This window comes from Delphinus delphis, chromosome 10 (assembly GCF_949987515.2).
Source record: "Delphinus delphis chromosome 10, mDelDel1.2, whole genome shotgun sequence".
Lineage (NCBI taxonomy): Eukaryota > Metazoa > Chordata > Mammalia > Artiodactyla > Delphinidae > Delphinus > Delphinus delphis.
In genome coordinates this window covers 85,238,805-85,263,721 of record NC_082692.2, presented here as the reverse complement: position 1 = coordinate 85,263,721, position 24,917 = coordinate 85,238,805, and the positions used below count along the sequence as shown (strand labels likewise).

The 24,917-nt window shown below is 48.3% G+C and overlaps 1 protein-coding gene across 2 annotated transcripts in view; it reads left to right on the top strand.

The window, feature by feature from the left end:
* EIF4E3 (eukaryotic translation initiation factor 4E family member 3) overlaps positions 1-24,917 on the top strand; it is a 63,747-nt gene that overhangs the window by 18,268 nt on the left and 20,562 nt on the right. Inside the window, exons 2-3 of one of the 2 annotated variants that reach the window (XM_060022913.1) lie at positions 2,687-2,834; positions 20,956-21,028. Coding sequence is in view for 1 of the 2 variants with exons in the window: in XM_060022912.1 (XP_059878895.1) it covers positions 5,866-6,056; positions 20,956-21,028 (264 nt within the window). In the remaining variant the exon portion in view is untranslated. Of the gene's footprint in view, positions 1-2,686; positions 2,835-5,828; positions 6,057-20,955; positions 21,029-24,917 lie in introns of those variants that run through there. The other variant, XM_060022912.1, reaches the window with a different exon arrangement.

The window sequence follows — 24,917 nt, the reverse complement described above, 5'->3', positions numbered from 1 at the left end:
GTGTCATATATATGGCCGGCCGTGGGCACACAGCAGAGCAGAACAGGGGCCTGGCCCTCTGGGACCGGATGTTCTGGTGTGGGATGCGCTAGGTCAGTGCGGCTGGGACACATGCTGGGAAGGAAAGGATCAGGGGTGGAGGCGACTTGCTGTAGAGGGGGAGGCTGGGGAAGAGGCTGCCCGGGAGGCCTGCATGGGAGAAGGGACAGCTGTGCAGAACGGAGGGGCTGGAGGTTCAGGAGAGGAACCAACAGGGGCCGATGCCTCAACGCTGCCACGGACTTGGAAAGGCAGGAAGGATCCAGAAGGTGCTGAGCCCTGGTACCCACCGGAAGGAGTCTGAGCTTTCTCCCAAGAGCTGTAAGAAGCCAGTGGAAAACTTCAGACATGCTCAAACGGGCGTTTGGGGACAATTGCTCAGGCTGCTGTCCCACAGCGGGTGGGAGGGAGGCTGGTGCCGGAAGCAGGGAGACTAATGTGCTTGGCTGGACCTCAGCAGGTGAGGCCCGGGGGCGGGTGCCACCCCTGGGAATAAAGAGGAAGAGCAGTGCAAGGGCAGGAAGACAGGACAAGGACTCTGGGGCTGATGGGTGGGCAGGGAGGTGGAAGGTGGGACAACCGAACCTCAGTGCCACAATTTCCAAGCCCAGTGACTGGGAGGACCGCCGTCTCCTCATCACAAGGGCTTTAATAAGTGCTCTTTCCCTTAGCCCTCTTCCACTTGCAACCCTGAACCAGACCTTCAGGGGTCTTTTAGATTCTGTAACATTGCTTGAGCTTTTTCGATGTACAGCTTGCAGGGTGCCTTAGACATGTTTTCTCATGCATGCCTCAAAGCAGCAACAAGAGGGAGCTCTTGTTATTACCTCTTTGTTCCACAGGAGAAATCTGGAGCTCAGCAAGGTGAATAAAACTTCCCCGGGTCACACAGCTTACCTGGGGCAAGGTCTTGGTGAAGGCAGGATTCAGTCTCACTAAAGCAATCACTCTCACACCACACTACAGTCTCCTCTTACACCCCCAGTGTCCCAGAGGCGTTTCTAGTCTCCCCCACTCCTCCTAGCCTTGCCCTGGGACGGACCAACCGCAGCCCTTGCCTTTGCTGGAAGTGTCTGTCACGGTCTGTGCCCCTGGCCTGTGCCTCCAGGCCCAGTATCTGGGGAGACAGGTCTGCCATCTAGTGGCCACTGCCTTCCTTTTTCCTCCGAGCTTTTAAAAGAAAGGAAAACGTCGGGAGTTTCCACATACAAGACAGGCCTGCATATTTATAGCATCACACCCTGTAAACAGGAAACTTTTCAGTCTTAGAGAAGGAGCCCAGTAACATAAACATAGCATATTGCCAATGAGTTTCTCCACCCATTCAACAAACAAATAGATACATGTATTGTGTGTGTGTGTGTGTGTATATCAAATATTCATTCCACTGCAAAGTGTGCTTCCTGAAATAGGGATTTCTTTTGTCTGTATTGCTCGCTAATGAATCTCAAGACCCTAGAACAGTGGCATTTACATAGCAGACATGCCACAAATATTTACTGAAAGTGGAATAAATGACTGCTTAATATTTACTGCATCTTTACTGTATACCAGGCGCTTGATGTGTACGTTTTCTCATTTAATCCTAATGACATCTCGAGAGGTAGGGACTATCAGGATACCCATTTCTTAGATGTGGAGACAGAGGTGCAGAGGGATAAGAAGCTTTCCAGGTTTGGGGAGAACTGGCTTTTGACTCAGATGTTCTGACTTTAGAGACCCTGTGTTTCATACTGTGCGGAGTGCCCCTTGTGTGCCAGGCCTCGTGTGCAGAATTGCCACCGTTTAGACGAGCAGTAGAAATACCTCCTGGGGACCACTTGCCATTCCCCTGCCACGTTTTGTCTTTACTGAGTGAAGCTTCCCTTTCCACAGTGCTGTGACCGCAGTAAACAGAGTGAATTCAGGAAAGGCTGGCTATCCAACGAGTCCCTGTCACTAGCTAGCTCTGTGGCTGTGTCACCTTGTACAGTGGCCCTGAACCTCAGTCAAAGGAGGAGACTGAGTTCGGATCCCTGCCTTCCCTTCCAGCTCCAACATTCAACTGTTCCTGTGACTCCCAGGGAGCCGGATGTGAGTGGAAGACAGAGGACCACTTGTTACTAGGCAACCAGTACCCACCTCACCCATGTTGCCATGGTGATGATGAAAGTCTGGCCGATGGGATTACCAGCTCCTGTTAATTGCATATGAAAGCTGAAGGTCTCCGTCTCTTTCTTGCTTGCTCTCTCCATCTTACTTTCTTGTTCTAGGAACTGTGGAGAGATCTCCTCTCCTCCATCTGCAATGTCCCTGAGGCAGCCATAGTGCAATGGAAAGCAACTAGAAATGGAGACTGGCTGTGCCTCTGAGTAGCTGTGTGACCTTGGGCAGGTTACTCGGCTTCTCTGGGCCTCTATTTACCCATTTGGAAAATGAAGGTGTTGGAGTAGTGGTCCCTGTCTAAGGCTCTTTCCGGCTCTCAAATCCTTTTGATGCCTAGGGAGCATGTCAGGGGAGCAGACCACACTGTTACTAGGCAACCAGCAGGCACCCTGCCCAAGTTGCCTTGGTGACTGGATGCTGGAAGGGAGGGGAGTAGCTGCTGCAGCTCACTGCTTAATTATTTATGAGTGCCTCAAGTCTTTTTTGTTGCTTTCATTGCTAGGGGCTGTGGGGTCACCTTCTCTTCCTCCCTCCTGCCGCCCCAAGCTGTCTGAGTTGCGTGTTACGCAGTGGGAGAGCACATTGGCCTGGATCTCAAGCTACCCACGTTCTAGTCCTGCCTGTGTTATTTCCTAGAGCTGTGGCCTCGGGTAAGTCACCTCACCTCTCTGGGCCTCAGTTTCTCCATTTGTAATATGATGGGTGTGCGTAGGTAATCTCCAAGTTCCCTTTCTACCCTGAAATTATTGGAATTCCTGCTGCCCAGTTGCAAAGTGGGAAAGATGAGGGGAATTTTCCTCATTTATTATCTTCTAAGGGTGATTCTGAAGAGTGATAACAAGAGTTAAGTCTCTTACACATTTCAGACAGGAAGGGAACGAAAGTAATGCCCATTGTTCCCTCCTTGCTTCTCACCTTAGTCATGTTGCCTGACTTCTTTTATTAATCTTAAGGTGATTTAAATTTTATATTTTTTGTATATCACCTGCTTCCAAAATAGATTTGAGGGGTTCACGGTATAAGATGCACACGTGCAACTGGATCATTAACATAAAATAGGAATATATTAACATAAAAATAGGAATGCTTTTTCATTGGTTAATATTGATGTTGTGATGGAACAGCAGATGTCATTTCGAGCATCCTGGAAGCCAAAGCAAAAAGAGAGGGAGGTACATAATTGATATTCAATGAAGACAAATTGCGTGACTGTTCCTAGTTCTAAATTCTGAAAGTAATTTATCAGGGGGTGCATACTGTCTTTTAGAAACTGCAGATAAAACTTTTAAAATATTCCTTTCTTGCTGAGAGTATTGTCACAGAACATAAGGGAGAAGCTAAACTTGACAGTTTGACTAGTTCTGATCAATAGAAAGCAAAAACTCCCTTTCTACCAATGCCTTAGAATTTTATATAAAGATTAAAGATGTCACTAAGTAAATATAAAATTTCAGAATCAGCCATTATTTATAAATCAATTATATATAAATGCACGTAACCATTTGCATGGTAATTTAGCAATGTAATTTAGCAATTTTAGACACAGGCAAAAATTCTTCTTCTCCAAACTTATTCTGAAATAAACTTGTGCAGTTGAGGAAAGACATTAAATATAAAAATGCTTATGGTAGCATTATTTATCAAAGAAAATGACTGCAAACCAAATAAATCTTGAGGGCTAGTGAATTAAATTACATTACTTCTTTAGAATGGATTACTTTGCAGTCCTTAAAAAGAAGTAGATTTATATGTTTTGATATGAAAGTCTTCAAATGTATAATGTCAGTTAAGATAAGGAGGTGCGGCAGTGGTATAAAATGCTTCTATTTCTTTATAAAAGATATAGGTAGTAGGTATACAATTTATATTTGTAGATATATGCCTTTACAGGCATACTTGCATTTTTCCGGAAGGAAACTGTTAACAGTGGTTTCCTCTGGGCAAGAAGACTGATAGCCTTGGGAGGGAAGGAGACTTACTATTCATTTTCTTATTTTTACTATGTGGACCTGTTAGTTTTCCAGCTAGAGAGGCAGTAGAGACTGGCAGTTACAAGCCTAGACTCTGGAGCCTGAATACGTATGTTCCAATCCTGGCTCTCTCACTAACTGGGTGACCTTGGGGTTAATTTAACTTCTCCACTTCTCATCTATTAAATGTGCTAATAATAGTATCTTCCTCATTGGATTTTGTGAGGATTAAATGAGTTAATAAGGATAAAGTGCTCAGAATAGCTTAAACACTGCCATATATGCATTTTCTGGAAAAAATAAAAGGAGAAATTAACCAACCCCAAAAATGCATCTAACCGAAGGCGCCCCTTGTATCTCAGAGGTGCAAGGGCTTTTAAACATGTCACTGCTTGCAGCATCATACGTCGTACAAAAATTATGTTCGAAGCAGGGATAGCAAAGCAGCAGTTTTGTTTTCATTGTGGTCATTTTAGCAGAACTTGAATACCTTTTAGGGAAGGCACCTACCCTGGGACTCATAACAGGTGTTTACAATGCCTGTGAAACCCCCGAACCCATCTAGTTTTGTAGCTCCTCTTCTAGTCCATCCCAGAGTTGCTCAGGTTATGAGCGGAATGTATGCTAGGCCACGGAGAAAATCTTTGAGGAGACAGAACTCTACATCCACAGCTGGTAAAGGCCAGAGAGGCACTATCCAGAAATTCAAGCTTAAGGAGGGTGTCCATGTCCACGCCAGTTATGACATGTGTGTTCACATGCCCTCATGCGTCTCCTTTTCTTTTGAAAGAGAGAATGATAGACACTTGCCAAGGGGCGGTGCTAGGAGGCTCAGGAATCTTAATGGCCATAGGGGCTTCCTCCGCGGAGGGCTGGGTTCCTGATGCTCAGTTTCCTCCTCCTTCCTTGTGGGTGCTTTGGGGCAAGTGTGGAGACCTTGGGCTGATTTGGGGCACCCTCATTTAAAGTTGGTCACACTCTGGGCACCTGGTGGCCCCTTCAAATCAGCTGAGTTAGGAAACATGCAAAACTGACCTGTAACAACTTCATCCCCCGGTCAGTGGTCCTGGTTCTGTCTGACCCTTTCTTTCTGCACTCTTGGGCACTCCAGTCTCTATTCATTTGGCCAGCGGTTCCCCGGGCATCTGTCTCTCACATCCAACTGTGCTTCCATCTGCCCTTCCATCCCTCCACCCCTCCTCCTACCATCTGCCGGCTTTCCCACCCATCCTTCAGACTGCTGGTATGTCTGTCCACCCCTCCTCCCCTCCCACCATGTGGGTCTGAGACTCCATCCACTGGACCATCCATCCCTCCATCCCTCCATCTTTCTGTAGCCCACCCATACGTCTTGCTCACCGCCTGTCTGGCTGCAGAACCCACCGCTTGACCCTTCCTCTGTTCCTCCCACCCCTGTCCCCGCCGCTGCTCTGCCCTCCCCCAGACCCGCGAGTCCGTCAGTCCCCGCACGCTGGGTCGGTGCCTGCGCCGAATCGGCCCCCCACTCGCGTGGGCAGTGCTTTTGTTCGGCGGCCCCGGGCGGCCCGGCGGCGCGGCTCCAAGGCCGGGCGGGCGAAGGGCCGGGCCAGGGCGGGGCGCGCGCGGGGCGGGGCGGGGCGGCCGCGGCGGGGCGGGCGGGGGCCTGGGTGACTCAGCCGCTGCTCGCCCCGCGGTCCGTGCGTCCGCCGGTCTCGCAGGCGGGGCGGAGAAAATGGCGTTGCCCCCGGCCGCCGCGCCCCCCTCCGGGGCCCGGGCACCGCCGGGGCCCCGCGCCGCCGCCGCCGCCGCCGCCGCCGCCGCCGCCGCCACCGCGCCGCCGCTGGGCCTGCAGCAGCTCTCGGAGCTGCGGCCCGAGCCGGGTGGAATCCCGCTGCACTCGCCCTGGACCTTCTGGCTCGACAGGTGAGTGGGTCGCGGGGCTCGCCACCGCCGCCGTGCGCCCGCCGGGCCTGCGCCGCCGCTTTGTCTCGGGGCCCACCTCCCCCGCCCCGCGCCGGTGAGCTCGGGCGGCCCGGCCCCCAGCCCCGGGCCCCGGGCGCCGGCCCCGCCGCGCGAGCTCGCGCAGAGCCGGCTCGGAAGCCGAGGGTTTTGGGCCGACGCGAGCGGCTGTCGGGCGGCCTCGCCTCACGGCCGGGAGAGAAAACACGCAGTCGCCAAAGTTTCGGCAGCACTTTTCCTCTTTCTTTCCTTCCGTAGAAGAAACGCCGGCGGGCGGGTATCCTGGCTGGGCAGTGGGAGATGCTGGGCCTGGCGGGGGTGATCGGTCCTCGCTGTAAAGTGAAGCGAGTGATGCTGTCCTGGTCACCCCCACGGGGCTCTTGGGGAACTCGGGACACGACCCTCGCCGTGACAGCGCTCGGGAAAGTCGACCGGCCCCCTGGGAACTGTGCGGAGGTGGTATTACCGTGGCACAGCGGGCGCCTACCCCCGTCCACCGATGCAGCCTTTGAATTCTTTCTCATCCACTGGGCGGCTGTTTCTTGAGCACTTACTGTGGACCCACACGCCTGCTAGGCGCTGGGGATTCAGTGGTGAGCCATGCCTCACCTTGTTGGTAAAGTGGGGCCAATTATAGCTTTCTCAGGGGACAGCTCAGGTACCTTCTCAGAAATGCCTACATGACTGCCGCATCTAAGTTAGCAGCCCTCCTCCCTCCCTTCACTCATGTCCTCCCTGTTTTTCTTCATAAAGTTCATAATGCTACTGAGTTGTGCTGTGTAGGAAACTGTTTATTTTTCCATCTGTCTCAATCCCTCAACATTTCCCCCTCTGTTACGGGCCAGTGAGCAGGAACTTGTGTTTGGCACCTAGTAGGAGTGCAAGAAATTTTTGACAGATGAATAAATGGATGAATTGCAAAGTCCCTTCGTAGTATCTGTCACCCAGCCGGTGCCCAAGGATGACACTTCAAGGTTGTCCCAAGAGCTTATGGAACTTTTGATGACACTGTAACTCAATGGTTAATTGTTAGGGAGGCATGGGTGTGTCCGTTTGCTGTGAAATTTACTCAGTAGACGCAAATCTGTTTTTTGTTTGTTTGTTTTGGGTTTTTTTTTGGTTTTTTGTGTTTTTTTTTTTTTTTTTTTGCCTTACACGGGCTTCTCACTGTTGTGGCCTCTGCCGTTGCGGAGCACAGGCTCCGGACGCACAGGCTCAGCGGCCATGGCTCACGGGCCCAGCCGCTCCGCGGCATGTGGGATCCTCCCGGACCGGGGCACGAACCTGTGTTCCCTGCATCGGCAGGCGGACTCTCAACCACTGCGCCACCAGGGAAGCCCACAAATCTGGTTTTTAAAAGCCTTGCGTAAAATACCTGCAAGAATTTTAAAAAGTGAGATTCATCTTTTCTTAGGGAGACAAGCTCATTCCTTTCTTCCTGTTGGAATTAGCACCGATACAAGAACTGGCACTTGGAGTCGTTGTCTTTTCTGGGGACACAGAGAAGTTGGGGGTGGGTAAGATACAGTGAGTCTGTTGGGTTTTTTTTTATTTTTAATATTTTCACTTTCGTTATGAGATGCTAGGAGCGTTTTACTGTCAAAACAAGAATGGTTTTGGCAAATTGTAGCAGAATGAAATCACGTGTGTCTTTGTTTTCAAAGGTGTGTTGTAATTGCTATTACCTGGTATCTGTTTTCAAGGTGTTAAATCTGGACCTCTGGACCATTGGATACTGGTGGGCTGCTGGAAACAGTCTCAACAGAATGTGTTTATAAACAGGTCAAAAATTAGTCTCCTTACAGGCACAACATTTTTATGAATGGTCTAAGATACTAATACTATATAGCAACACAACTTTTAAAGAATATCTGGTATCTTTTTTTTTGGAAGCATAGTTGATGTACAATATTATGTAAGTTACACAGTGTACAATATAGTGATTCATAATTTTTAAAGGTTATACTCCATTTATAGGTATTATAAAATCTTGACTCTATTCCCTGTGTTGTAAATATATCTTTGTAGCTTAACACAACTTTTAAAGAATATCTAATATCTTTTAAGTTAAAACCACGGTAACTCCCGTGAAGACAGACTATAGCTTTCCTACTGTGTGTTTGCACATTTTTGTTCTCTGAAAGCCAGTAATCAAATGAAACATGTTACTGCCACCATGTCCAAATCTTCAACAGAAGTGGCTGTATTAATTTAGAAATAATATTTAGCTCCAGCATTGCACATATGAATTCATTTTGCCTGACCCGTCATCCCATAGCTACTATTGAACTTTCTCCACTTCTCTGGAGATGCAGGGTGCCCCTCTTTCCCTCGGAGTTGTGAACACATTGTGTTCTAGAAGTTCCCTTGTATCTTTTTTCCCCCCCAGAGAAACAAGATTGTAGAGAGGGTGGTAAGGCTCTCAGGAGAGCCCTCCAAGGGCAGCCTTCACCTCAGGTAGCTGCTGTCTGCCGCCGATGACGTCAGTCTTGAGAACCACACCATCCAAAGGTCTCCTGCTACTTGAAAGTCTTTGGCACCTGCCTCTTGGCCTGTCCTACCTTCCAGCCTACTCTGTGACGGTGAACAAATGTTCTAGCCTCACTAGGCCTCACTTGCATGGTTTGTGAAATGGGAATAAATAATCATAGGATATTCTTAGGGCTACATGAGCGCTATGAATGTAAAATACCAACAAGTGTCCTAGCATAGAATACGTGTAAATGCTAACTACTAAAATTATTATCCAGTGCTCCCTAATTACCACCCGCTCGCCCATCAGTGGTTCCCCAGAGCAACTTGTCTGAATTCAGTGTGAGGAAGCCAGCATCCTAATTTATTTCCGTCATGGATGAATTTGAGAGTCCCCCCAGTAGAGTTATTTGCAGTTTCAGTAGTAAACTCCAGTAAGTCTTTATTTGTTGTTTTGTTTCTTAATTAGACTTTATGGCTAAGGATTCAAACATCTGGGGGATAATTTTGGCTGGGGGTGTAGGAGGAAGAGTTTTCCTCCCGTTTTCTGGCTGTGTAAAACTCGGACCTGTCTTGATTCTTGGAGGCCACTCTTGTTTGTGTGCCTCTGACTGCTTTGTTTTCATCTCATGATGACCCTCCCCTGTCCTCTTAAGTTTTATCCATGGGCTCAGTGCTCAGGCCTCTTCTCTTGTTCCCAGCCACACCAGTGATCTCATCCAGTCACAAGGCTTTCAGCTGCGTCTGTACACTGGTGATTCCCAAAACCTTGCACTCACGCATCCAGCTCCTCCTCTCCGTCTCCATGTGGATGTCTAATACACATCCTTACTCAACACGTGCCAAACCACTTCCTCGGCTGCCCTCCCCACCTTGTCTCCTTCGTCTGTGTCATCTCAGACCAGAGCAGTTTACAGCCACCCCATCCTTCCAGTTGTTCATCGCCCCCCCCCCCAAATCTTGGAGTCATCTGTGATTCTCTTCCTCTTCCTCCTTACCTCCCCCCCCTTTTCTATCCCCTTCCCCATCCTTCTTCCTCCTGGTACATCCGTTAACAACAAATGCTATTGATTCTATGCTCAAAATGCATCTAGCATCCAATGTATTCTCACCACCTGCATCCCAGACCCTGGACCACACCACATCTGTCACCTGGATGAAGGCAAGAGCATCCTAACTGCTCTCCCTGCTTCTGCTCTTGCCCCATACAGTTCATTCCCATCACAGCAGCCAGAGCTGTCCCTTGAAATACCACAGTTCAAACATGTCACTTCTCTGCTCCCGGGTCCTCTGCGAGCAAAAGCCAGAGTGCTTATCGTGGCCCGTGAGACTCTGCAGCATGTCCTGCCCCCGCCTGGTACACCTTTCTCCTGCTGTCTCTCTGTCACTCTCCCTACTGCACATGCCCTTCTGGCTTGCTGGACCCCTTGCTCTTTCTCCATCATCCTAAGCATGGGCCTTTGCCACTGGGGGTCCTTCCTCCTGGGATGCTCTTCCCTCAGTCATCTGCTAGGTCTGCGCTTCCCTTACTTCCAGTCTCTGCTTGAATGTCATCGTCTCAGCGAGACCTTCCCTGACCATTGATAGAAAATGACCCGCATCTCCTGACACATTCCCCGAGGCCCTGCTCCTGCTTTGTTGTCTCTGTAGGGTTAGCACTGTTCGTCTGTCTTCTCTCACCAGAATGTACACTTCCCAGGGTTCTTTTCCCCGCCACTCTGTCCTCAGCTCCTAGATCAGAGCCTAGGACAGCTCAGCCCACACTAAATATTTAGGGGGCTCTTGAATTCTACCCACAGTGACTTTCCCTTCTGTGGCGGCTGATTTTACTCTAATTATCAGTTGCAAATCTGCATCCTAGCCCTGACCCCTCTCCTGAGTTCTGGACACACATCACCTACCCGGTTACAGTCAACACCACCACCATCCTACCTGGAGTCCCCTTCTGTCTCACGTACCCTTCCCCGTCCAGCTCTGTACTTGACGTTGCTCCAAGGCTAAGCCGTCCCGTCCTCTCCGTGTCCCTCCCTCTGCACATCCTGGGCCCCTCCAGCTCCTGTCACACTCTCTAGCGTCCTGCTCCCAAGCTTGTCTCTCCCCAGGCCTCCCCGACCTGGGCTCACAGCTTAGCCTTCTACACTACGCCTGGTCTCGTCGTTCCAAAACTCCCCTGCCCCTCTCCTCTGCCACGGCAGTGCATTTTTTTGACTCTGTCTCTCACCACCTAAGGGTGCCTCTGTTGTGGGGTTGTGTGCTCCAGCCAGGTGGAATTGTGGGTCTGCACCCCTACCTTTACCAGCAGCTCTGACTGACTTTTGTGGTAGAAACTTCTGTATTGCTCTTTTTAATCTGAAACCCACCTCCTTTTCAGCTTCATCACCTATGTCTCCCCAACTCCATTATACCGCTCAGTTGGCCCATTCTCTCTGGTAACAACAGCAAATGCCTGGCCCTTCTGTTGGATAAACCATGGACTTGCCAGCCTCTGAGGTTTGTCTTGTGAAGTTCCTTCTGCTCGGGTTGCCCTCCTCCCCTTCGTCTACCTAAAAAGCTGCCACACATCCTTCGAGGCCTTCTTGAGTTGCCACGTCTATAATTGTCCTTCAAAGCGCTTGGCCCAGGCATGATTAAGCCCACCTCCTTTGTGGTCCTGCCGCATCTTTATAGCCTGTATTTGTATTAAGGATCGTTAATTCCTCCTCCCTCGCTCATGACCACGAGACACGTAACTGCCTCGTGTCTGCTCCCGGAGTGCGCCTTGGTGTGCAGAGGAGGTACCTAGTGAGTGTTTGTGCTCTCGTGTTTTGAATCGCAGAGGTGGGCCCTCACTACATCGCCCACCGACCCCACCCCATCAGGACTTAGCTCCGCCCAGTCAGCGTAAAAAAATACAGGCTCCTGTCCCTGCCCCAGACCTGCTCCATCAGACCTCTGGGGTAGAATGTGCATTTGTAACAAATGCCTCAGGTGCCAAAACTTCTCAGTTACTGCTCTGCTTGTTGGTGAGATTAACGGAACATATTAGTTGCCAGTCACTGTTGTAGGTGCTGAGAGTGCGAAGATGACAACATGGGCCTGGGCCTCCCAGGAGGTTACACGCCATCTGCTTCAGTGGCATCAGTGAAGAGTTCAGCCAGGTACTGCATTCTAGAGGGACCCGCCTTCCAGGGTGGAGTACGTTCAAGTGTGTTCCAATGGTGTCTCCATAAGAACGCGTCTCATGGAGGCGGGGTGGGACCAGGCTTGACAGAGAGGATCCGCAAATCATCCTTGTTCATCCCAGAGCGACCTGCTGGGTCTAGGTGACGGCAGGAGGCTGCATGGAAGGCCGTAGGTGACAGGGAGAAAGTGGCTGGAGTTTCGACTTTCCTATCCTTTTTCCCCATTCTTGCCTTTCTGAACCCACAAGCTCTCTTAGTGGCCAGGATTTTATTTTTTGTAAGAGGCAAAGGGGTTCTGGCTACTTCAGGCAGGGAAAGGCCCTGACCTAGGGGATCACAGCCTGTCCAACTGTGGGTCAGTAGCTGCTTCCTACAGACAGGCCTAAAGGTCCTAAACGTCCTCACTCAGAAAGCTTCCTAGTCCTTACCTGGTACTAGCTTCTCGAAAATACATTTTCCTGCTTTCAGGATTACAGAGGCCATTTCCTTATTTCCAAACCTAAGACAGCTGGCAAGACTTCAGTGACCTGGCCCTTCTTAGTTCCGTTGTCAGCTCTGGAACACTGTTAACACTTCTCTTTCACCCAGCCTCTGTGTACTAAAGGATTAATTAGATATCGAGATGAAAAGAGTCCCAGTTGCTACCGGCAAGGAGCTCACAGGCCAGGAGTGACAATAGACAAGAGAAGGGAAAAAATTCAAAATCAAATAAACCTGCAAAAATAAAGCATTTAGACAGTTTCAATAGATGCACTGTTAAATGTTATGAATAGGCCCTGGCCCGTTTTTGCAGGTGAGCCTTTCTCAGACAGGAAGCTGGTGTAGCCACAAGCCACAGATCTATTTAAAAGCGATTAAAATGAAATCATCTTTAATGGAGTGACTGATATACAAGGCACCCCCTTCATCAAGTATCTGGGCTTGTGCAGATTTTCTCTGTGGCAGCTGAGCCTGATGTTAGTAAATTCAAGAAGACGACGGGCTTTTAGGAGACGTATCGCTGGCTTTAAAATTTTCCCCGTTTAGGTTATTCTCTTGGCTGAAATGAACTGATCTCTCATATAAGGTGAAGCCATCATTCGTTTTTTCACCAAACGTTTATTGTGTGCATGTGCCCTGGGCATGTCTATCCATAACTTGGCTATCCTGTAACATACGTGAAGTTTTAAACATTTTTTTTTTCCACTTTAACCTATTAGTGTTCACAGCTGTTTACTTCAGCGCACCGGGCACTAGACTGGAGCTGTACGTAATTATCCACAGAGTCCTCACAGTGCTGAAGTAGGCCGCACCAGCAACATTTTACACATGAGACAGCTGAGGCGCGGACAGGTAACTGGCCTGCGGTCACACAGCTAACAGAGAACAGAAACGGGATTTGGAGTAAGGACCGTGTGACCCCAGAAAGCACTGGCATCCCTCACCCCAGTGAACACTGCTTCCCCGTGCATATGAACAGTGAAATGGGACACGGTTCTCCCGTATTTCATATCCTCAAATATGGGAGCTGGGCAGGACTTGAGAGGTCATCTGGACCTGCCAGTGAATTTCTCAAATAAGGAAACTAGGGGCCAGTGTCACAGGAGATAATTAAGCCAAATTGGCAGAGAAAAAGAGAGCCCCGCCTAAAACCCATGTTCAAGTGCCTTTATAGGATTGTCCTTCACATTTAATGATAACCTCGTCTTAATCATCTCTTTGGGTGATGAAAAAAATGCATCTGTGAAAATGATGATTTTTTTTTTTACATTTTTCTGATGATGCTGTCTATATTCCATTAGCTCTTATTTCCCATTTCTTATGGTGATTTGCTTTACATGATATAAATCAACAAACCTCAAACTTTAATGTATGGACAAATCACCTGGGATTCAGCAGGTGTCAGGCGCGGCCTGGAGACTCTGCAGCTCTAACAAGCTCCCAGGTAATGCTGCTGCTTGGTGGAATATAAGTGGCAGGGATGTGGGCAGGGTTTGGGGAAACCTTTTCAGCTTCTTTCCTTTGTAGGAAGCATCTCCAGAAATCCAGGTCCCTGGTAAGTGTTGCTGTGGTCTGCTAAGGAATGGTTAAGATAATTTCTGAGGTACTGACAAAGGCATCTGTCCCCAGGAATTTTATTCCTGAGCTTAGCCTGCAGCACCCAGGTGAGGTTTAATGGAGAAGGCGCATTTGGACTGTTGGGAAGTCAGGGTTGAGGGTTGCAAGGTGCAGGCGAGCTGAGAATGTATTTGGGGCCGCGCTGTGTTCGCAGCACCAAGCAGGGTAGGGTGTCCTGCTGCAAGTGGTTAGTTCAGGCTCCTGACAAAGAGCCAGGCTGCCAGGGACCCTTGGTTCAAGTACCAGCTCTCCTATTAGCCAACTGTGAGCCTTTGGGCAAGTCGCCACCCTGAGACTTAGTTTGCTTATCTGCAGAGTGGGGTTGCAACCGTTATTTACCTCACGGTGTTTGGTTGACGATGCATGCATGTAGCACACGCTGTGTGATCCTTTCACCTACTGGGAGCACAGTAAGTATCTCTTGAATAAGAGAGAGGAAAAAAATGCTTTGAAGCGTCTCAGACTCAAATTGAGCTAAATGAGTTCTGTCTTGGCAAGATTCTCAGGAACCTGCTTTAATGAATAGATAAAGATGATTTGTAAACAACACATTGAATTATTGCATGCAAATGGTGGTTACGTGCCTGGAAACCGTTTAAGTTGAATAGTTGGTCCAACTTATTGAACTTCCTGCGTTCTCCTAATTCCCCAAATGAAAAGGGATTTTAACCAGTTTTGCATAGAGAATCTTAAGATGCATTTGCTCTAATTCCGTGATTAAGTTGAAGACACACAGGGGGAACTATAAAGCTGGACTTGGGGATTTTGTAACATTAAGAGTTCCCCTGACATCTTACACTAATCATCTACTTGGCAGACCTCGGAGGATCCCTCCCCACTCCTGCCTTAACCATAACAGCTTCTGGATTCGCCAGGTCCAAGTGGAAGCAGCTCCTGGAAGCTGTGGCCTTAAGCCCCGAGAGACTGGCACTGGATGGGCTTTCTTTCCTGAGGATGGACCCAGGGGTTTCTCAGCGCTGTGTCACTCTCACAGACTTCTTGGGATTTTTGCCCTCGGTCCCACAGATTAGAAAATGTGCTCGGTGTCTCTTAGTTGTGATGGCTTCCCCCTCTGTTCCTCTTGTGCTCTTGCTGCTGCCGCTGGTGACGACAGCCACTGTTGCTTGTTAGATGCCAGTTGCTGTGTAAATACTTTATGCGCCTTAGCTCTTGCAGTCTAAGTAGGGATAGAGACCATTCTCAGAAAGGGGAAGCGAGGGTCAGGAGAGTCAGGCCTGTCACACAGCGGGTGGCTGGCAGAGCTGGAACTCAGTTCTGTCGATTTCAAAGACCATCCTCTCAAGCCCTCTGCTCTCCTGCCTTCCTGCCACAGCCCAGCTTGGCTTTTGTTTGGTAAATTATCTTCCTCTCATGTCCAGCCTCAGAAAATGATGACCTGTAAATGCGTTCTTCGCGAATTGTGTTCCTTGTATCACGTTTTGGGGTATCGTTATTGCCAAGGGTTCTGGTGGCGTCTAACCCTGTCCCGCGTCTCTGCTTCTCCCCCCCAGCCCCTGCCCCCCCCAGGCAGTGTGGCTAAATGGGTGGTGGTGGTGGAGGAGAGAGTGAGTGGCAAGGGCAGTGGATGGGCCCAAGGATGGAGTAGATAACCTAAGAAGGGCTGAGAGGGGGATTTGGCGGAAGATGTGCTACCTGTGACCACCCATGCTCACAGTGACTGCTTGGTGTTTTACTGAGAAGCGTCCTCATCCAAGAGGAAGATTGTGGGCATCAGAGCCAGAGAGACCAAGGAAAGAACCCAGATCTGCTCCTCAAAAACACGCTCACTGAGTTTGGTTCCTAGTCTGTAAATGGAGATAATGATACCAACCTGGCAAGCTTGCTGTAAGGATTAGAGATCTATATGCAAACCCCTCTCATATAGTACGTGCTCAGTAAAAGGAAGCCATTACTATATTACTATCATTAAATCAGAGGGGAAACTCCTAGTGGAACAATTCAAACTCCTTAACCTGATCCACCAGGAGGCGTTTCTTGTTCCACTGCTGTGTTCCCAGCTCCAGCTGTGTCCTGTGAGAGGGTGACATAGTATTCAAAGAATGTGAAAGTAGGTCCTGATTCCTTGGTTCTGTGATTGTCCACAGCTTTGGCCGTATAGCCTTCCAGGAGTGGACACATTCAATGTTATATTACTGGTATATTCCTCCCTCAACTTTCTCTCACACTTCCTGCCTCCCAGGCCAACAAAGAGGAACCTAAACATTGTTTCTTTGCCTTCAGGAATCTGGGAAATTCAGAGAGGCAGGGGTGCCAGTTCTAGAGCATACGCTTCATGAGGACGAGGGCTTCGTCTCGAATGAACACTGCTGTCTCCTCGTCAGCTAAAAGAGGTGTGCGATGGATCTTTGGTGGTTAAATAGACGATAGGTCTTCTTAGGCTGTTTGTTGCACGTGTACGGCAGGGTGTCTCAGCATGGACTCTTGCCATTTTGGACCTGATCACCCTCTGTTGCGGGTGCTATCCTGTCCAGCCCTGGCTTCTGCCCACTCGATGCCAGCAGCACCCCTCAAGTGGTGATAACCAGAAATGTCTCTGGATATTGCCAGATGTCTTCTCCTCAGAGGCCCCATCACCTCTACCTAGATGAGCACCCTTGGTCTGCAGAGAGAGGTTTGGTTAGGGTTCCGTTGAGAGGTTTGGGTGTGTAACATGAAGGAAGTCAAAAGATTTTTTTAAAGATGTGAGAATGTACTGTATGTGTGATACCAGTAAAAAAAAAAAAAAAAAAAAAAAAGTCTCTTTCATTGAAATCCACTACACACACTTCCCTCCCAGTTGCTGCAAGTATCTGTTAGAGGAACAGGGAAGAGAGGGTTGCCGGCCGCCTGCTTCCCGGGGCTGCAGCTTTGCCAGCAGCTGCCCACACTGCTACTTTAAGAAACAGTAACTGTAGATGGTACAGTTCGCTGTTGAATCAGCAAGTCCAGTACAGACTGACCTGTTTACAAGGCAGATCACTTACGGATCTCGGCTTGTTTTCCCTTTTAAAATCGATTTTGTGGATATGGCCCAGTTCTGTTTGCTAAGGGTGGCTGAGGTTCAGGCACGAGGTATAGGCTTTTTAGTGTTTTCTAGTGACTGTCTGGATCACATTTGGCTTGCAGGAGAATGGCTTTCCTTGCGCTGGCCAAGCCAGCCAACGATTCACTACTGTCAGAAGTTCCGACAGTATTTTTCTTACTTTGACACCTGGATATACATAAAACTGTCCAGCATCTGGAAGGAACCTTGAAAATTAGAGAATCCAACCTCCTTCATTAAGAAATGAGGCAACTCATGGCACAGGGAGATCACCTTGGTGCTTTGCGACCACCTAGAGGAGTGGGCTAAGGAGGGTGGGAGGGAGGGAGACGCAAGAGGGAGGAGATATGGGGATATATGTATATGTATGGCTGATTTACTTTGTTATGCAGCAGAAACTAACACAACACTGTAAAGCAATTATACTCCAATAAAGATGTTAAAAAAAAAAAGAAATTAGGCAAGTCATTTTCCATAGAAGCTGACACATTTCCTTTCAAATACCAATACATCAGCATCCTAAGATGTTAAGCAGAATAGAGCTATTGTTGAGCGTGATCCTGTTGGTTTTAGTGAGGACCTTCTCTGCCTTGATCTGATGGAAAGACTATTCGAAGAACATAACGTGGACACAATCTTGTATTAAAAGTAGGATTCAGCAAAAACGGCCGCCTTGATGAGAACACACCAAGAGTCAATTATAAAACTCCATTAAAAAATGTAAGTGTATAGGGGCTTCCCTGGTGGTGCAGTGGTTAAGAATCCGCCTGCCAACGCAAGGGACACGGGTTCGAGCCCTGGTCCGGGAAGATCCCACATGCCGCAGAGCAACTAAGCCCGTGCGTCACAACTACTGAGCCTGCGCTCTAGAGCCAGCAAGCCACAACTACTGAAGCCTGTGCGCCTAGAGCCTGCGCTGTGCAACAAGAGAAGCCACCGCAATGAGAAGCCCACACACTGCAATGAAGAGTAACCCCCCGCTCACCGCAACTAGAGGAAGCCTGCGTGCAGCAACAAAGACCCAACGCAGCCAAAAATAAATGAATAAATAAATAAATTTATTTTTTTTAAAAAGTGTGTATATGGCTTGACTGGACAGTTTAGCAGTGAGGGGTAAAGAGCAGGAAGTCTCAGGTCACCTGTCTGCAAATCAGGTTTTTGTGTCCTGAGGCCACACCTTATCAAACCTCTTTAGGCACTGGGCTGCTTGGCTGTAAAATGGTAAGAAGTAATAATGACATCTGAATACGCAGGCTTGCGAGGATTCAGTGCTGTGATGAAGGTGACTTGCTGAGCACACAAGCAAGAATTCAGTCGATGCACGTCAGCCCCTGGCAATGTTGTCCTACGAAGCGCTGCCTCCTTGTTTCATGCTAGAACCCTTCTTGGACTCTGGAGACTACAGAGGTTTCTTCAGAAACCTAGAGCAGTGAAACTGAACAGACCTAAATGACTTTGTATAATTGTCTGCTGCACTAGAATATGAGTAAAAGACCAGAACGTGGAGACAGAGGCATTTAAAAAGAGGCATATAAAGCAAAGGTTTATCAGTGATATTTTTTTCTGGGTGAAATGGTGGTATTCTCATGTTTTATTTGCTTAAATTGACATGTTGTATGAGGTGAACACAAATTATACTCATGCTAAACCGTCATAAATTGAATGGTAGCCTTAAAAATTAGTAAAAATTCGGGCTTCCATGGTGGCACAGTGGTTGAGAGTCCGCCTGCCGGTGCGGGGGACGTGGGTTTGTGCCCCGGTCTGGGGGGATCCCACATGCCGCGGACCGGCTGGGCCCGTGAGCCATGGCCGCTGAGCCTATGCGTCCGGAGCCTGTGCTCCGCAACGGGAGAGGCCACAACAGTGAGAGGCCCGCGTACCGCAAAAAAAACAATTAGTAAAAATTCAAAATACACAGTTTTAAAAATGAAAAAGTGCAACGGACATTTCCTACCTTTGGATCCTTATACCACCCTGTCCCCCAACCCCATTAGGGAAAGAACCCTGTCTGTATTCTGCTATATGCTTTGGGCAGCCAGCGGTATATCTTCTGGGCATATTTGGTGGAGAGTCAGCTAACCTCTTCAAAGGAAGAAAAGTCGGTATTAGAATAAATGCCAGTAGATTTTCATATAAAGGCAATAGACTGTTCATGTGAAAACCTACTCAGAAAAGGTTAAGGTTTGGGGTTTTTTTGTTTAGTTTTTTTCCCCAATCCTTTTGTAATTTAAACCCCCCAGACAGCATAAAACCTGTATCAAATAGCAAATTAGTATTTATGTAAGTCAATACTGTAGTTCCCGGGGCAGTCCAGAGAGAGCGACGGATGCATCGTGGGTCAGACGCCACCGTCGCAGGTGCTGACCCAGCGCCTCGCTCTTCATCACGTTCTGCAACGTAGCTACTTGAGGCTTCGGGTCTGGCGGCAGAATGCGGTCCTGGTGGTTATTGTGGGTTTGCGTTTGTCAGACAACGTCCGGCACACTCATAATAACTAGAAAAGAGTTGTAAACCTGGTGCTTTGGGGAAGATTGATTTATCAGACTCCACCTGCTCGACAGGGTCCCTTGTTTGCCTCCACACTAGTCCGTAATTATGCCTCCTTGTGACCTCCAGGCTAGGGAGCGGTGTTCAGAAATGGGTTTTTTATATCAGGTTCAACACCCAGGTCCATAATTCCGGGACTGTAGTCTGCAGAGCTCTGCCCCTGGTGTCTGACGCTTGCCCCACACCTGGGCCTAGCCCTGTGCGCTGCCCTCCCCTGGGCCTGGGCCTAGCCCTGTGCGCTGCCCTCCCCTGGGCCTGGGCCTAGCCCTGTGCGCTGCCCTCCCCTGGGCCTGGGCCTAGCCCTCTGCGCTGCCCTCCCCTGGGCCTGGGCCTAGCCCTGTGCGCTGCCCTCCCCTGGGCCTGGGCCTAGCCCTCTGCGCTGCCCTCCCCTGGGCCTGGGCCTAGCCCTCTGCGCTGCCCTCCCCTGGGCCTGGGCCTAGCCCTCTGCGCTGCCCTCCCCTCCACCTCTGAGCTGGCTCAGTTTTGTGCACATCTCTCGCCAGGAAGCTCACCATCTTGAGGTCCCCTGGGGACTGTGTCTCGGAGGGTCAGTGGCTGGTGGAGAGCATTCCTTTTACAGATTCCAGGCCCTGGTGGGTCAGCTGTGAGCTGGTGCTTGCCGCTCACCGCCAGCCTCTTAGTCCTTACAGCCAGACGTGGGGCTGTCAAGCATTACTTGAGTTTTTCAACCTGAGGCCTGAGGTAGCTGGACCCCAACCTTCCTGAGCAAGACCTGCTAATTCAGTATAGGGAGAAAGGAAAGGTAGCAAGGATGGGGAGGCCTCACTTCTGCAGATTGAAGACACCACGTCCTGTTACCCCCAAACCCAGGACATGGTGCTGGGTGAAGCCATTCTCAGTGGATGGCGCTTCTGGTGAATGAGCTGGTAGTATGTTGCCATCTAGTGGAACATATGGCAAACTAAAGATTAATATACTCTGACCGCAGAGTTCAGCAGAGCTAATTAAATCAGCCCGAGAAAATAACTGAAAGTATTTTCTCAAGGCAGGTGATTTGGAAACACGTGCAAATTCAAGTGAGGCGAAGGGTGACTTTTAGTAATCATGTTTTCTTAAAGTTGGCAAAAGGTCACCCAAGAGTTCTTGAATATTTACCACCAAGGAAGTAACAAATTTTTCAGACATATAACCAGGTCAAGACCCTGCATTGTCATTGTCATCTATACAACATGCCCAGTTTCCTAGCCAGGGTCCTAGGCCCAAAAGGCTTGGCTATCACATGGTTATTTTTATATTTTTTAAAATGTGACTTTAAGGTTTCCAGTGTCTTTCTTACATTTCCAGTTTTCCTGTTAAACTTCCACAGGATAAATATGCTTATTTTTAGGAGACGCGAGCACCTGACTTGACAAAGTAGGAGTTTCCCGTTTTAAATTCTAACTAGCATCCCAGCAGTGTCCGCTTCTGTGGTTTCAGACCTGACTTGTGTGAAGACCTGCAGACTTACATTACACTGTGAAATGTTTCACGAACACTGAAACATTTTCCTTGTTTCTTTGCTCTTTTGCTTCTGTTTGCTTAGATCCCTCCCTGGTGCCACAGCAGCTGAGTGCGCGTCAAATCTGAAGAAAATCTACACAGTACAAACGGTACAGGTAAGATCAAGAAACCTGCTGTTCGTGGGACGGTTAATCATCCAACCTGAGACCTGTGCTGTCCTGGCAGCGCCCACCCGGGGCTGTGCCCTGACCTCAGCTCACATGCCCACTCTGGCAGAGCAGCCCTCAGCCACATCTACCCCAAAGGCCAGCTGAGCACATGCCCGAGTGGCCTGCTCTTCTCTTGGTGACGTGTGGAACCTTATCGTCTCCCAGACCCTCGTGACTCTGGTGTGGTTTTGACGATATCACTGTGTGTCCTCATTTAAGCACCAGCTTGGCCGCTCCCTCTCTGGGCTCTGTTTGCCATCGGTGAGAAGCCCTGGTACCACCTGCAAGCTTACTGAAAGTCACAGGGCAGGATAGTGTTGAGCCTGAAAGTGGAAGGTCTCGGACCCATGTCCTGCTCCACGTTCTCGGACCCATGTCCTGCTCCACGTTCAAATTCCATCATCCTAAGCTGGGCAGGGATCAGCCCTTTAATTTGTGTAAGACTGGTGTGATGGTAGCCCCTGCCTCCATGGGTGGGTCTGAGGACCGAACGAGATGATGTCTTTATCAGGCTTAGCAGGAGACCTGATACATGGTAGGTTGTCAGCAAATGTAAGCTCTTAGATCTCTTAGTTCTTTCTCTACCCAACTCTTAGGATGAACGTTAAAAAAACAAAACAAAACAAAACAAAACCTGGTTTATTTAGTTGATCACATTACTGTTTTCTTCCAAAGCAAATTCTATCAAGTTTCTCCCCCTCCATTTTTGTACACTCGATAAGCCTGTTAAGGCTGCTTCATACTTGCATTGACTATGTGTCCTGAATTTTCCAGAAGGGCCAGTTTTAAATTGTGTGTTCTGCCCTTGAGTCTTTTAATGTGTTAGAAATTCCAACAGATCGGTGTCTCTTCGGCAGCCTCTCACTTGCACAGGAGTTGCGCAGAGATCTTCTTTCAGACACTTCTCCCAGTATCTGGTTCAGGAAATTTAGTACTCATGGTTATGCAGCCCCAGGAATCTGATTGTAAAGTGCCTCGTGTGGCCACAGAGGGCCCTAAGCCGGGTGTAAAGACGTGGTCCCTACCACAGGCTGTCTCTGAACTATTTGAGAAAATGACCTAAGCGTGTGGAGAGCAGAATAACAGTGCTGTTGTAAATAAGCAGTCAGTGCCAAGTACAAGCAGTGTCACAAGACAGCACGTGGGCCACCGTCCAGAGGGACAGATGCTCTCAGAGTCCAGGAATGGGTCCCCTTCACTTCTCCCCGTGGTGACATTATGGACCTTTTTACCTCTTCCCAGCATTGCTGTGTAAACCTCAGAGCACTTGATTCTAAAGCCTGTCCTCATGTAGAAGTTCTTAGAGCCCACTGATTTTTTTTTTTTTTGAGGTCCTCATTAGACTTTTCCCATGCTATTGTGACATTGGATCCACATCACAACTGTGCCTGGGTTTCCAGGAAGACGTTGGTAAAGTTACACCGAGGGATTAGTTTGTTTCCCTGCCCCTGTGTGATGACAACAGAGCATTGGTTGAGCCTTGGTATCTGGCAGCAAGTGACATAGGGTCTTCAGGGACCAATTTAAAGTACCCAGGCCGGCACATACTAGGAAATGCCTTCTTAAAAACTTCATTGGGATATAATTTTTTCAGTAAATGCAGGTCTCTTAAGTGTAGAAGTTTGATAAATTTTGACAAAGATACACAAACGTGTAACTATCACCCGATCAAGATTTTAAAATTCCATCCTGTCAGGAAGGTTTTCTTCATGCCCTTTTCCTACCAGTCCTTTACCGGAAGCAACCACTATTCACATTTCTGTCACCATGCATTGGCTTTGTCTTTTATTGAACCTCATATAAATGGAGTACTGTATTGTGCCTGGTTCCTTTCACTCCATAAATACTGAAGGATCAAATGCATGAATGAGAAATTAATAAATGAACCACTTTTCTGTCACAGCAGACTGCTCACATAATGATCTGTTAAGCTGTAACCACACATTCTCAATGGCGGCAAAAATTGATTCTTGGTGTGGCCAAAAAAAATCATGCTGTTTTTATGTAGAAAGCACAGATAGGCATACGGTACGTAAATAGATATATAGTCTCTTGGTGGTATTAAAGTTTCACAAGAAAGTGAGTAGGAAAAGGGCTCCTTCAACATAGGGGGGTGATAATGAAACACTGCCCCAAGGGGTCAGGAAGTTCTGTCGTATCTCCGATGAGTCTGTCCTCCTCCGTTTCTTCATCTGTAAAACAGATAGTAGCAGTTCCTCCTCCCTAGGGTTGAGCGAGGGTTAAATGAGATTGCATAGTCCTTAGTAGTGCTTGGTACTTAGTAAGCCCTCAGCTGTTGGCAGCTTTTACAGAAGGTTGCATTCCACACTTCAGCTTCATCGGTTGACCGGGGAGGATGTGGGCCTGGGTGTAGGGTGGTCACACCGCCTGGGTTGGTATCTAACATCTGCTACTTAGTAGCTCAGGCAAGTTGCTTAACTTCTCTGTATCTGTTTGCTCATCTCTAAGATGGGAATAATTGTGATACCAACTGCATCGTGAGGTTGTGAGAATGAAATGGCACAAGGACGTAAAAAGCACCCAGTAAGTGCTGGAGAATAATAATGAATGCGTCTGCCGTTACTTGCCTACTTCTATTGGAACATCTTCTTGTACATTCCTCAATCATGGTTTAAATCACAAAACTGTGTACCACTACTTCTAGATGATTTATTTCAAGCAGTTATTCCCCAGATTATACCACGGTGAATACCTCTACTTAGGAAAATGTATTTAACTTGTCGATGAGTTTGGGGATTTCAGGCTGTGTCCTTAATATCTGTGAACAGTCCTTAGTATTTGAGAACTAGCCTGGGTGCTGATTTTAAAGTCATTTGAGGATATGCCTTTGCCCCACTGTCTTTTCATTTTGTGGCTATATGTGGATTCTTGAACTCTCGCTCCGTCAGCACTAAAAAATTACGTCCCTAATTGTGTCTGTTTTTCCCTCATCTGTGTTTAGTTGCAGTGTAGTTATCATGTGGTATTAATGATTGTTTTCCATAAGAACATATTGAATAATATGTCTTTTTGTACTTTGAGGCCCTCAGCAAATCAGAGATGCTGATGGGGGTGGCAGAGGAATTGTTATCCCCATTTATTAGCTGGAGGGGCTGAGGCTGGGAGGCAAGTGGCCCGAAAAGTGGCAGAAACAGCCAATCGCGCTGTGCTCTGGGACCGGAACTCCCTCCTTTTCTAGGTCCATCCTCTTGCTTTTGGTCCACCCTGACTGAGGAGTGAGGGAGGCCTGTGTCTCCAGCCGGCCCACTGACCCCTGCTGAGGACAGTCTCATCACAGCCACCAGTAATGCCCTCTGGTTGGAGTTAAATTTGTTCCCTACTTACCTGCCTTTCTTGGAAAATTCCATGTTTCATCTAGATGTGTTTTCCAGGCACTTACTGATTCCTTTTACTCTTTTGTAAACATTTCAAAGTTTTCCACATTTCTTCTGTGTTTTTATGTCCTAAATGCATGCAGCGCGGAATAGAACACAGCTTCTGACCAAGCCTGATTTTACCTGTGGCAGAAGGGAGTTACCGGCCAGGTAACGATTTGCAGGGGATCCTCCCTTGCTACCACAAGACCAAAATTCCAGCCCTGAAAACTCATTCCTGTGTAGCATTCTAACCCACCTCAGGTATCACGTTCAAGGTTTTGCCACACTGTGTCCTGTTGTTCTATGTCCTATGCAGTGGTCCCATAAATTGACCGACTTTTTACTTAAATTTACGGAAAGCAGCAGCTTCATATTTCTTCTGTAAATGGATATCCAGCATCATTTATCATAAACAGAAGGTCTTCAGAGAAATATAGATACAACCTCTTAAAATGAAG